We start from the raw sequence: 13,876 nt of genomic DNA, 5'->3' as shown, positions 1-13,876 counted from the left end.
TTATCATATTAATTTTATTTCAATGTTTTATTTTGTTTACTTTTGAAGAATATGTTAAATAATTTTAGGTGAAATTTGTTAAGAAAGCATAGTCAAATGAATAGAATAATTCCATAAGTCTAGTTACTTTAATTTTTGGTAGTTTCTATAGGAAACTATAGGAAAATTGCATTTTCTTTGCCTAGTTTCCCTCATCTGAATTTGTCTGATTCATAAATAGGTAACTGGAATTTACTAGGGACCTAATAAGTGCTAATTAACTATAACTATGACTCCCTATATTAGCATGAATTATAAGTAGCAACAATTTAAAGGAAAATGGGCGAATAATTTGAATTACATTAAATTTACACAGTATTCTGGTACCCTGAACTCTTTTGTGTTAAACATTATGAAGTGTTTTGTTTGTTTTAAAGCAATCTTGAATATATGGTGTTCTATTTTTTATAATGTTTCACTTTCTCTTAAATTAGGTAATAATACGGCATGGAAATGTACTAGACCTTAGGATTGGTGGATTCGTAGATATTGCTGATATAGTCCTCAGTGTGGTGAGTATGTTAATTGTTGGTGTATCCATTTTTCGGAGTGCACTTGTCTCTCGCTATATCTGTGGTTCACTCGCTATATCTGTGGTTCACTTATTGTGGCTTCACTGCATTGCGGGTTTTAAACAAAATGTATCTAATCTTTATCTTGTAGTTTTTGCAATATCATGGGATTTTGTGTATGTATCCTGTACTGTACAAAATGGAAACACAGTATTTCACTACCTCTTGTGCAAGTTTACTAACATGAGATTGCACACTATTGTCTGGTGAAAGGTGACCAACCACATCGCTGGGTTCTGTATCCTGGGCACTGATTGGCTCAGATTCTAGCATCGGGCTATTTGCTCTCTCGCTAATTTGTGGATTTTCATCTATCACAAGGGTCTCTGGAACATAACTCCCTTGATAGGTGAGGGATCACTGTATTATTTTTCATTGATCACTTCTTTACTCATCAATTTTGTTTTTTTTATCTCAAATTTTAATTTCATGATATAATATTGTTGCTTATCTATTAAAATACTGTTGTTAATAACTGCAAACTGTTGATGGTTACTTGGTAGCTATTGGACAAAGAACTTGCTTACTGTTTTTAAGTCTACCCCATAAGTCTTTGCTTCCCCAAGATCATTCAGTTTATTATAACCATATTTAAGGCCAAATTGGCTGCCACAGTTATTGTTTAATTTTGTACTTCAAAGAATCCTTTAAATGTTTTGTTTTCTCTGTTAGACAAATTTCCCACTTTATTTTATGATGACAGATTTGACATTGGGGTGTTACACATTTTGCCTAAACTAAAAATTTTAGCAATTATTATTATTAAATGACATAAAAATTTCAAGTAATTCTCTTAGTACATTTTTTACAGAATTCTTAAATTCCAGTTTTTAGGGAGGACCCAGACTAAAATAGCTAGTGATTCTAGAAGTCACTTAAACCTTCAAATAAAAAATTATGCTAATTAAACAAATGGCAGTTTACATGTCATAATAGATCTGTGATTATGAGAGACTGAGGCACAAAAAGTATGAGCTAATCTGTTTATCAGTAAGGTTTTCATTTGCCAGTAATAGAAGCCAATGATCCCAGAGTAACTAAAGACCCCTGATGCAGTTAGAACAGCTCTTTTATACACTTTAGTGGTTGCACAAGGCACAGATATCCCTCCCTTGACCCCCAAATCAATATTTTGATTGGTTCTTAATTATACTATTCTGACCAATTGACCATGAATCTTCATCATTCATGACCAGAAAACCCAAATTAGATGAATCATCCCCACAGTGCCTTTCCAGACCAAGGATTTTCCAAAGTTCAGGTGTTATGAAGCAAGGCATTGATTTAGCCTTCTGTAACATTCTTCAGAAAGTTCCTCATCTACTATACCCAATACTCCATCACATACCAGGTAACCATCTTGACCACTCTTTCTTCATCTATCTTTCTTACCTTTCTCAACTGGCATTTGGCTTTGCTCATTAAATGAGGGTTAGCCATTAGACCACAGTAAAGCCTTGAAGCCGGTCAAAATTATGAGCATAGTTTGGTTATATGGGTACTATTGTGATGAACAAAACCACTATAAATCAATAATTCATAATCATTAATCAGTTCCACAAACATTAGATTTAAAGCACAATCATTAAGGATTAAAAACTCTTTCACATTTGTCTCTAGTTGCTGAATGCCCCTACACAGTTTACTTCCTAATTCTCCTATGTGCCAGAGGGAATGCTTTGCAGAACCTGATCAGCATTGACAACTGAGGCCATCAGGCTTACCTTCCTTTGTACTTCATTTCTTTAAAAAAAATCCAGTCCACGCCATGTTGTAGGCAAAGTCTGATTTGGAATGATCTTGCATTTCAATTTTTGAATGAAATGAGACATTATAGACCATCTAACACTTAACAAAAAGAAATGTTCTTAGTCCTATCATGGAAAGGATACTCAGCAAGGATAAATTATTTACTTTGGCTCAATTTTCCTGACCCTGTGTTAGCCATGTTGGCACACTGATTAAACCCAAGGGAGACTAACCCTTGTTCTATTTTTGTACTTAGGCCACCAGAAAACTACATCAATAGCCCAAGCCTTAGTCCCTTGAAACAATTAAATCTTTTTATAAAACCCTTATCTTCTGTCTTAGAATTGGTATTTGTTCCAAGGCAGAAAAGCCACGAAGGCTAGACAATGGGGAGTTAAGTGACATCAATATATCCTATAGGTTCATTGTAAGGATTTATTTATTTATTTTTAGAGATCTTTATCTTCCATCTTTGAATTAATGTTAAAAATTGGTTCTAAGGCAGAAGAATAGTAAGGGCTAGACAATTGATGTTAAGTGACTTGCCCAGGATCACAGTTAGAAAGTATTGGAGGCTAGATTTGAACCCAGGACCATCTATCTCTAGGTCTTGCTGTCTATCCACTAAGCCACCTAGTTGTCCATCATTATAAGGACTTATGATAAGTCCATAGCATCTTATTGACTCTATAAAGTAGTCTATGACAAGTTAATCACGAGTTAATGTGTAAATATTTTACCAACATAGTCATTCTCATATTGTGATTTTCAAATGACTGTCCATGATTTTTCATGATTGTTATATTCTCTTGAAAGGAAGCAATATCCCAGATATTTGAAACATTTTCTCTATCATCATCTGATTTGTCGGTCTTACTGCCGGCATAGGTCCAAGATCTTATTTTCTTCCCTTTTTTCTTCCCTTGCTTACTGCTTTAGTTTTCTAGCTGGTCTCATTTCTCCGCTCTCTACTCCTACAAGTGTTCCTTGTGAGTTTTATGTTCCTATCACTGCTTTCATCATGATACTCTCTTCATCATGTTACCATTCTTTCATTATATTTTAATTCTTTACAATGGACATGATGTAACTGTTTTTAATTGGATTCTTTTAATTTGGCATATAACTTATGAGAAAGATAACTATCCACATTCAGAGAAAGACCTGTGGGAGTAGAAACACAGAAAAAAACCAACTGCTTGATCACATGGGTTGATAGGGATATGATTGGGAATGAATACTCTAAATGATCACCCTAGTGCAAATATCAATAATATGGAAATAGGTCTTGATCAATGACACATGTAAAATCCAGTGGAATTGGTAAGGCTTATTACAATATGTTTCTTCAAAATAAGCACATTGCAATTTATAATAAAGCATTCTTTGAGTAATCCTCCTTCCTTGAATGGGATCTAACAGGGACCCTCTTTTTTTGCACAGTTTTACTTTTGAACATATAATATTATTGAAAGGCTTCATTAATACAATTTTGATTTTGTGATCTATTTACTTTGCTGTTGTATTTCCTACTTCTGACTTTTTGTTTTATTTAATTTTTAAATTACAGAGCTTTTTCAACTTCCAAGGTGTTTATGTTGGCTCTACAAAAGTTATTCCATTTTTGTTAAATAACAAAGGTACAACACGTGCCCGAGTGGAGTTTGATTTATCACGCTATAAAGATTTTTCATTGCAATTTAAAGACTATGAAGGTATTTCTTTTCATCAGATTCACTATGTTAAATAAATACAATTTGAAAATTTAGAAAAGATATTTTACAAATGAATTCAAATGCTTTTATAATATTACTATTATTATTATTAAAAATAAAACCAAACCAAACCTTTACTTTCTGTCTTAGAGTCAATACTAAATATTGCTTCCAAGCAGAAGAGCAGTCAGGGATAGGTAGGCAATTGGGGGGTAAGTGACTTGCCAGGGAGACACAACTAGGAAATATCAAAATCCAGATTTATACCCAGAACTTCCTGTCTCCAGGCCTGACTCTTTATCCACCAAGCTACCTAGTTTCTTGACAATAACATTCTTAATGACTTTAGAATAGCATTTTTGCCCTTATCAGTATGAACTCTTGAATAGTTATTTTACCTTATCAAAAATATCTATTAACCACATATTATATGTAATATATTGTGTTAGGCACTATGGGGGACACAAATTTTAAAAAGACATGATCCTCAGTCCTTGAGGTTATGGCACAAAATCTAAAATGGTTTTATCTGTTACTCGATGCAACATTATAGGAAATATTTCACTGTTTAATTGGAAGCTATAGTTGACACAACCAAGATAGGAAAAGATCTTGACAGTGATTGGGTTGGATCTGAAAAGATAAGATTCAAGAGGGAAAAACATAAAATTTTAAAATTGGCTTGAAAAAATAAGCCTTGGAAATACAGGATAAAAGAGAGATTTAGTAAGAAAGAGTTTGTCTGAGGTTTTTAATGGACTGAAAACTCAGTTCAGAAGCCAGAAATGTGATGTAGTAGCCAAAAGACCTAATGCCATCTTGTCCTACATTAAGAGAGACAGCTTTAGGGAGTAAGGAGATGTTAGTGTATCTGTACTCTTTCTTGGCAGAACTCTACTATTGTGTTCTGGGCACCATATATAAAAAGGAAATTAATAAGCCAGAGAGCACCTAGAGCAGGATAACCAGGCCAGAAAGGCATTGAATTCATGTTGTATGAAGATTGTTTGAAAGAACTAGAAATATTGTGCCTGAAAAAGAGAAAACTTAGGAGATATGTTCTCTCTATTCTGTCATATAAAAAGCTGTCATATAAAAAGAGATATTAAACTCATTCTGTTTGGTCCCAGAAGGTAGAACTAGGAACAATGGGTTGAAGTAGCAAAGAGACAAATTTATTCTTGATTCTAAGTTAAAAAAACAACAAACTCTCAAAGAAATTGGTGCTTTCTAAATGTGGAATGAGATGACTGATTTTTTTTTATATCACCCCTTCCTTGAGATATCTTATAAAATGACCTCTTAATTGCTTTCAAGATTGTTTTACTTTGAGCTTTTTTTCATCTGGTCCAGTTGCTCTTTCAGGGCATTTCATCATATAACACATCAGAATTCAAATAAAGCTTGTTTGTGCATTTTTGTCTGCTTATTACTACATTTGTATGCATTAATATTGATGCTCTTATTTTGTAAATTATTTGAGACTGAGGACTATTTCTGTGTAATGTATTTGTACAATTAAATGTATAATACTATTACATTATTGAATAAATATTTTTTGATTATTACATGGATAGGATGAGGTTTCTCAAAAAAAAAGATGAATTATTTTGTTTTTCATTAGATTCCTCCATTAGATCTAGCTTTTGAGCTTTTTTTAGGGCAGAAACTGCTATTTGCCTCTTTTTGTTAATTCCACTGCTTAACATGGGGTACATTGTAGGAAATTAATAAATGCTTTTATTGACTAATATACTGACATTCATATTTCTTTTGTTTTTTTTCTGTATAGTTAATTTATAATTTGAATCACTTGTTTTTTGTTTAATGTTTTCTTTATTTTTTTAGAAGCTTTCTTTTTGTCTCTTTTCTTCTACTACCTACCAAACAGTGCTTCTTATATCAAAGGATTTCTAAAATCAAAACCACTTTCATGGCATTTTCCTCAATTAATTGTGGGAGAACAGAGAGATTTTCTGGCACCATGGAGTCTGAAATTAGAACTCCTCCAGATACTACTCAGATCTCTACCTCAGTTTTTTATTTGTTTTTTTTTTTTGTTCCATTCTTTCATTCATTTAATCATCATGTTTGTGATATATTTATTTAATGATTTCCTTTTGTTTCCTTACATTTGTTGACATTTTTACCACATTTATATGCTTTAATATTGACTCTTCTTTTTGTAAATTCTTTGAGATTAAGGATTATTTTGGTATGTTGCATTTGCACAACATTCTTGTACAGTAATGTAACATTATTGAGTAATTATTTTTTGATTATTACATGAATGTGATAAGATTTCAAATTAAATCCTTCTCTCTATATTCATCTGTCTATATTTGACAAATGCATTTTTTTTATAACTCTGAACAGTTTTCAAAGACCCTAAGCTTCTTAATGCATATGCTGTAGAATTAGAAGAAAAGAAATCAATGGAATGTGGGCTAGCATTTTCTCCCAAAGAAGTAAGTTTTTTGTTACTCTAAGTCAACTTTAAATTATTAATAACACATTTTTTGTGTGTTTCAAATCAGCAGGTAATTTAAAAATTCATGTGCATTTGAATTTGGAATATATTTTTTATTTTTATTGAATATAGCATATGCAACGTACTGAGAATCCCTTTAAAGCAAAATAGTAAAATCTTGCTGTAAAAATCCTAACCTAGAAATTTTTATTAAGATGTTTCTTTTAGTCATTTCATATCCATTATTTAGATATTTATCACATAGCATGAAAACAACATCCCTTTAAAATGTCTTCAGGATGCAAGTGAACTAATGTTCTTATCTGTATGAATAGTCTTTCCAATGGCCTATATAGCAACATAGTCTACATCTTCTCATCCTAGAGCAGTCATGAGCAAACTGCGGCTTTCCGGCCAGATGCAACCCCCAAAATGTTCTATCCTATCGACCCTACGACATTATTCCTAATCTGATGAATACAATGAGTAGGATACAATGCAATGAAACTTCAAGAGAGTTGTCTTAGAAACAGACTGACAGATGAGCATTTCCTTTCCTTTGGCCCCCTCTTTAAAAAGTTTGCCCATCACTGTCCTAGACAATTTTTATCTGTGTACTCCTATGAATTCTTAAAAAAATTAAATTCTATTAAAATTAAATCTATTTTTATTTTTCCAAATAAAAACCATTTTTTCATTCTTAATCTTTATTTTATCCATTTTCCTCTAAAGGAAGAAATAAAAACTTCTAACAAATATGCACAGTTAAATAAGCAAATGCATAATTAACTGCTTCCAAAAATATATGACTTATTTTGCATATTGAGACCATTGTGTTTTTCTTAATAGGTAAGCTTCGATGATAGTTATCTGTTGCTCTGGTTGTTCATTGCATTGATCAATAATATTAAGTTTTTCAAACTTGTTTGTTTTCACGTGGTTGTTGTATAAATTATTCTCTTGATTCTGCCCACTTCATTTTGTTTTAGGTCATACAGGTCTTCCAGTATTTCTCTGAAACTGTCCCATTCATCATTTCTTAAAGCTCAATAGTATTCTATTAAATTATTATTATAGTTATTGTTGTTGTTGTTATTGCTATTGCTATTATTATTTTATTTTTATCACCTCTTTGATATTACCAAAAGCTACAAATAATATTTATGTACATGTATATCCTTTTACTCTTTCTACCCAGTAGTGGTATTGTTAGATCAAGGGATACACAGAGTTTACAGTCTTTTGGGGCAGAGTTCTGAATTGCTTTCTAGATTCCAACAAAGTGTCTTTTTTCCTCCATCCTCTCCATTGTCTGTCATTTTCTCTTTGGGCAACTTTGTAAATCTGATGAGCATAAGATGGAAATTTAGAGTTGTTTTAATGTAATTTCACTAATTGTTAGTGATTTGGAGCAATTTCCTGCATGACAGATACCTTACATGCTTTTTTTTTCTGAGTTTTTTTAGAATAATAATTTGTGAAGTCTGAATACTAATTGTTCTTTAAAAATTGGATAAATTCTCCTGTGAGGACTATGACCAGAAGTCTCCCCCCTTCAATGGAATTCCTTTATTGCTCATTCTATTTCTTTTTCTGAGACTGGGTTAGTTAAGACTTCTATGTGATTTTTGGTCAGTTTGTAAATTTTATATTTTATATTCTTTTTCCATTTGTGTTCTCAGTTTTGCTGATATGTAACTGTGTATAATAAGTTCTTGATTAATACTTCATGCTGCTTCCTGCAATTGCTTTATATAAAGCAAATCAATGTGTAAATTCAAATACTTGTGTCAATTTTATAAATATTTTTCTTGATTTTAATAGCATTTTATGTATACATCATGTATCATATTGCAATAGCTAACCTGTATCCTGTAATTATCTGTTAACAACTTATTTATATTTCTAGTTTCATTGACTTTAAGTAATTATAAAATACAGCAGCTGTAGGCCAAATTCAAGTTCAAACTATTTTCATATTTGTTACTGTAATTCTGTGGTCAAATGACTTGAACTTTTAATCTCTGTTTATAAGATGGATCAGTGGTTAGTAAGCTCATTTTGGTTTCATCCTCTTTCAATGTTCTTTACCATTAAAAATAACATGAAAGTGTTTTTTGTGTGAAACAATTCAATTTTTTTTCATTTAAAAATTTTTTTATGTTTTTTTTTCTTAATATCAAAGTGAATTCTGGAAATGAAACTTACAACTCTCCAAGTTGAAACCTTCTTTTAAATATTGTTTTTTATAATATAATTTATTTTTAACTCATCTTCATTTCTGAATATATCCATTCTTACTCCTTAGCCAATAATAAAAACATTTTAAAAAGCAGTTTAGTAAAATCAAACAATACGTGAACTGTGCCTTACAGTAAATGAAATATTTCCTATCTGTAAAGAAAAGAATAGAATTTTCTTAACTTCATTTTGACATCAAATTCGGTTATTATAATTACTACAACATTCAGTTTAGTTTTATTTAAATCCTGTCTTTTAACAAAGAAAAACAATTATGAAAAATATTCAGTCATTTCAATGCAATACACTTTGTCAATAACATTTTCATATTTTCCATTTTAAGCTTGCATTTTTCTTTTGAAAATTGATCTAATCTTTCACCCATGGCTATTGGTATCAAGTCTTTGGGTTAATTCCCTAGATATCTTGGATATTAGATTTTTATAGGTGACATTTATGCAAATATTTTCCCATTAAACATTTTCTCTTATTAGAATAATAATCATTTCATTTATTTTACTCAGTGCAAAAACTTTTAAATTTTCTAATTGAAATAATCTTTTTTTTAAAGACCCAAATGCCAAAGTCTTTAATGATTTTCTCTAGTTGTTATTTAATTAAGAATTCTCCTTTTAAAGGTCATAGCTATGAAAGAAGTAGGTCCTTTTACTTTCTCCTAATTTTTTATGATATGATTTTCATATTTTAAAAATTATAATCAGTTTACATAACCACTTGGAACTTTTTGATGTATATTATTTAAGATGTTGGTTTAAACCCAATTTCAGTCAAATTGATTTCTGCTTTCTTAATAGTTTTTGTGAAAATGGGAAACTCTGCTCCAGTATTTTATGTTCTTGTGTTAATCAAACATTGGACTACCATTTTTTGTATGAATTTGCTTCTTGCTGATGAGAATATTCTGTACTTCTGTTTCTATGACATTTAAAAACCAGTACCAAATTGCTTTAATGACTACTATTTTATAATACTGTTTGCCCTTTAGTAGAATGTCTCCTTTCAGTAATAATTTTTCTTATTGTTTCCATTTAGTTCCACTAAATGAAATTTCTTTTTGTTTTGCCTAGTTATATAAAATGTCCTTTTTGTAGTAATTTTATTGATAGAGCACTCATTTTGTAAGTTAAATCATGTAGGAATAATAATTAACATTTACATATTAATTTAAATTCTGTGAAATTCTTTACATACTGTCTGATTTGATCCTCACAATAACCCTGGGATATAAATACATTTATTATTATTATTTTCCAGATGAGAAAACTGAGGTTAAGTGGCTTGCCCTAGCTTACACAGCTAGTAAATGTTGGAGGCCAGATTTGAACTCAGGTCTTTCAGACTCCAGTTTCAGTGTTCTATTCATTGCATTACTTAGCTACTTCTATTTATTACATTTTGATAGTGTGAAGATTAGCAGTGAATGTTTAAAACTTAAAAAAATAACATATAAATTGCATTTATATGAATCTGTGTGACTTGCTTGGATAAACTCAGTTGCACTTTATTCATTTTTCAAGATGGTGCAATTGCAGCAGGCCCAGAATTAGGAATTCCTAAGTTCAAATCTAACTTCAGACTCTTACTAGCTGTATGACCCTGGGCAAGTCATTTAACCCTAGTTACCTATAAGCTAGAGAAAGAAGTGGCAAACCATTTCAGTATTTTTTCCAAGAAGACTCTAAATGGGATCATGAAGAGTATAACATGGCTGAAAAGACTGAACAACAAATAACAACAAAAGTTATTTCAAATAGAATTTAACTAATTTTCTTTCTAATTATTATTATAAGTAAAATAATTTTTCAGGATTCATATTTTACCTTGCTTCTTCAATGAAGCTATTCATTGTCCAAAACTGTTTCATTATTTTTGGGGGGGTTTTCTAAACAACCATCATGCCATCTTCAAATAGGGTTAGTTTCTATTTTTTACTTGTGCTTTTATCTTTGATTTTGTTCTTTTTTCTAAATACTAACATTTGTGTCACATGGTGATAGGAAGAGGAAACATCTTTACTTTCACAGTTTTTGTTCTGAGAACACTTCTAATGTTTCTCCACCAAAGATAATGCTAATTCTTGATTAGATTAGGTTAATTCAGATTAGATCCTTTTATGCTTAGACTTTATAGATTTAAAAAATAAAACAAATCAGTATTTTGTTATAATTTTTCTTCATAAAAAACTTGTAGTTAATTTTGTTCTTTGAATAATTGCTAATTTGAACACAACTTGGTCATAGTGAATTATTTTCTATACATATTGCAATAATCTTCTTTAAGAATTTTATTTACAATGTTTACAGCAGTATTCATTAGTGATATTGGCTTATATATCCCATTCTCTTCACAGTCTGGGTTTTGGCACAATATTTATATTATAAAAGGAATTTGTTATGGATCCTTCTGTCTCTATTTTTCCTAAAATAGGCATTAATTGAGCCTTACATGTTGCATAAAATCCACTCATAAATCCATCTGGCATAGGAGGTTTTTTTCTCAGTTTATTTATGGCTTAATTGTCATTACTTTTTAGATTAATTGTTAGAATTCTTTTTCATGTTAGATTAGATAAATATTGGATATTTATGTTTTTATAGCTACTTACCTAATTCGTTGAATGATAAGTTTCTTTGATTCAGAATCACATTTATTAATTTCTGATAATACTCTTTTATTTTCTCTTTGATGGTTGTTTTTAATTTGTTCACTTTTTATTAGGTAACTTGTTTTTTCTTTCATTATCTTGACAAGATATTCTAACAAGTTCCCCCCCTTCAAAAATCAGCTATCAATTTTTTTGAGTTTCTGTCTTTTTTCCCCTGTTTTTCTGGCTCACATCAGATTTTCAAGAGTTCTTTGGCTCTTATTTTAAGGTTGTCAATTTACTTTTCTTCTAGTCTTCTACAATGAATGCTTATTTCCAATTTTCTTCATATAAGTTTTGTAATAAGGAACTTCTGGGACAAGATGGAGGACATCTTGAGTGACAAGATCATCGGTTGAGACCTCAGAATGTACCCAGGTGGCATGAGCCAGGGCCAAAAGGCAGTTGGACCCACCCCTATAAATACCCATGATGCACAGCACAGAGGGAACTCAATTTTGAGTATTGCTGGGTGGAGGGTGGATCTGGGAGAGTGGGTAGGCCCATACCTGCAATCTAGCATCCTTTTTGAGAACTGTAGGAAACTATCATACCTACAATCAATAGAGCTGTGAAAGTGCAGTATTATTGACATCAAGGAAAACAGCAGTAGCCTTTCCTATTCTTTGGCTTGGCTCCAGCCAAGTCAAGCCAGAGTTAGTGAGAGGGTGAAGAATCTCCAGCCTATATTTGATCCAACAACGTCTATGGTTTCTGATCGTCTCCTTGAATTAGTTAACAATAGCATCCCCAAAACCTCTTCCCTTTCCCTTGTTCCTATCCCCTTGTTGAGCAAGAATTAAAAACTGTTGTTTAAGTTCAAGTCAACGTTTGATTGATGAAGTCAAGTCAACTTCCTGATTGGTGAAAGATCTAAAGCCATTAGGAAGGGGAATTTATTCACGTAGTCAGACTCATAGTGTTATCCAACCAGCGTACTAGTATTAGCCCATATCAACAACAAACCAACTCCAGGCTAAGGCAGTAGAGAAGTTGATAACACACACACAACTCCTCATTGGTTACTTGCTTTGGCAACTGTTAAAAAGAGACAGCGTGGCAGACTCAGTCCTGTAAAACCTGTCAGGCTGGGAGAGGCATAGCCCTTCTATTTTTAACACCACATAGAGATCTCAGTGTAGATCTGTGTTGCTCCATTGCCTTTTTAACAGTTTTTAGACAAATAAATTCTTTTTTTTTTTGGAATTATTTATCTGTATTCCATTAAGTTGCACTTGTCTCATTTTTATTGCTATTTTAACAATATTGTTTCCATATTTTGTTTTTTGCCCTATTTTTGTTATTACTCAGTTTCCATTTAGATTTGTTTCATTTGCCTATATTTCTTTTAAAATTATTTGATAAAATTGTATTATGGTTTGTAAAGGATGTATTTGTTATTTATACTTCCAGTACGCAATCATTGCAAAATCCCTATCTCTTTCATCTCTTCCTACACTTGAGGTGCTTCCAGAGAATTTCATTTCTTCTATTGGGATTCATATCCATTCTTTTCCTTATGAACTACATAACAATATACTATCATTATTTTCCTATGATTCCAAGTGGTTTATCAATATATTTAAGGAAAGATTTGAGTTAAAAAAAAACCAAATATTATATGACAAACAAAAAGTCTGCCATCTCAAGTTCAGAATTCTAACTAGTTGAATAAAAGCAAATATTTAATTTCTTACCTTTTTAGTATTTTGTGAAAGTATTTTTCTTTTGTTTCCTCAGTTTCCTTGTTGAACATCAAACTTGCTTCACAGTTATTTTGAAGACATGACAAATTCTTTTTTTTATGATGGTTTTGATTTCTTTTCATTAATGCCTTCATTCAGCTTTGCAAGATTTTGGAAGAAAGGACTCAAGCAAAATTTGCTTACTGGATATCATATTCTAATTTTCCTATGATTTTTTTATACCTAACGAATAGCCTATTACTATTTCATTTGATTTTTCTCTTAAAGTCTTCAAATTTTATTATTTCAGTTTGCATTTAATTGTATGTCTGTTTAATTAAGATGCCTGTTGGTGATTTAAAATTTGTGTTCTCATGTAAAACCCAGTCAGCTATGGGAGGGGATGGGATGGGAAGGGAGGGAAAGAACATGAATTTTGTAACCATGGAAAAATATTCTAAATTAATTAATTAAATAAAATTTCCCAAATTAAAAAAAATGAGTTCAAATTAAAAAAAAGTAAATTTTGTGTTCTCTTAGTATTCTTTGGACTTTGCATTTTATTACCTCTTCAATATTTCTAGGTAATTTTCCTACTCAGATTTCCTAAAATGTATTATTCAGTTTTTCTTTTACATGTATATATTTTTTTAACATTTATTAATATTCATTTTTAACATGGTTACATGATTCATGCTCCACCTTTCCCCTTCAACCCCCCCCCCCCCCCCCCCCCCCCC

At 31.2% G+C, this 13,876-nt stretch overlaps 1 protein-coding gene across 1 annotated transcript in view; it reads left to right on the top strand.

Moving 5' to 3' along the window:
* The window catches only part of CFAP47 (cilia and flagella associated protein 47), an 859,036-nt gene that overhangs the window by 112,445 nt on the left and 732,715 nt on the right, over positions 1 to 13,876 (top strand). Inside the window, exons 19-21 of the mRNA XM_044669214.1 lie at positions 474 to 551; positions 3,931 to 4,075; positions 6,452 to 6,543. Of these exons, the coding sequence (XP_044525149.1) occupies positions 474 to 551; positions 3,931 to 4,075; positions 6,452 to 6,543 (315 nt within the window). The remainder of the gene's footprint in view (positions 1 to 473; positions 552 to 3,930; positions 4,076 to 6,451; positions 6,544 to 13,876) is intronic.

This window comes from Gracilinanus agilis, chromosome 3, assembly GCF_016433145.1.
Source record: "Gracilinanus agilis isolate LMUSP501 chromosome 3, AgileGrace, whole genome shotgun sequence".
Classification (NCBI taxonomy): domain Eukaryota; kingdom Metazoa; phylum Chordata; class Mammalia; order Didelphimorphia; family Didelphidae; genus Gracilinanus; species Gracilinanus agilis.
This window is presented reverse-complemented; position numbering and strand designations above follow the sequence as displayed.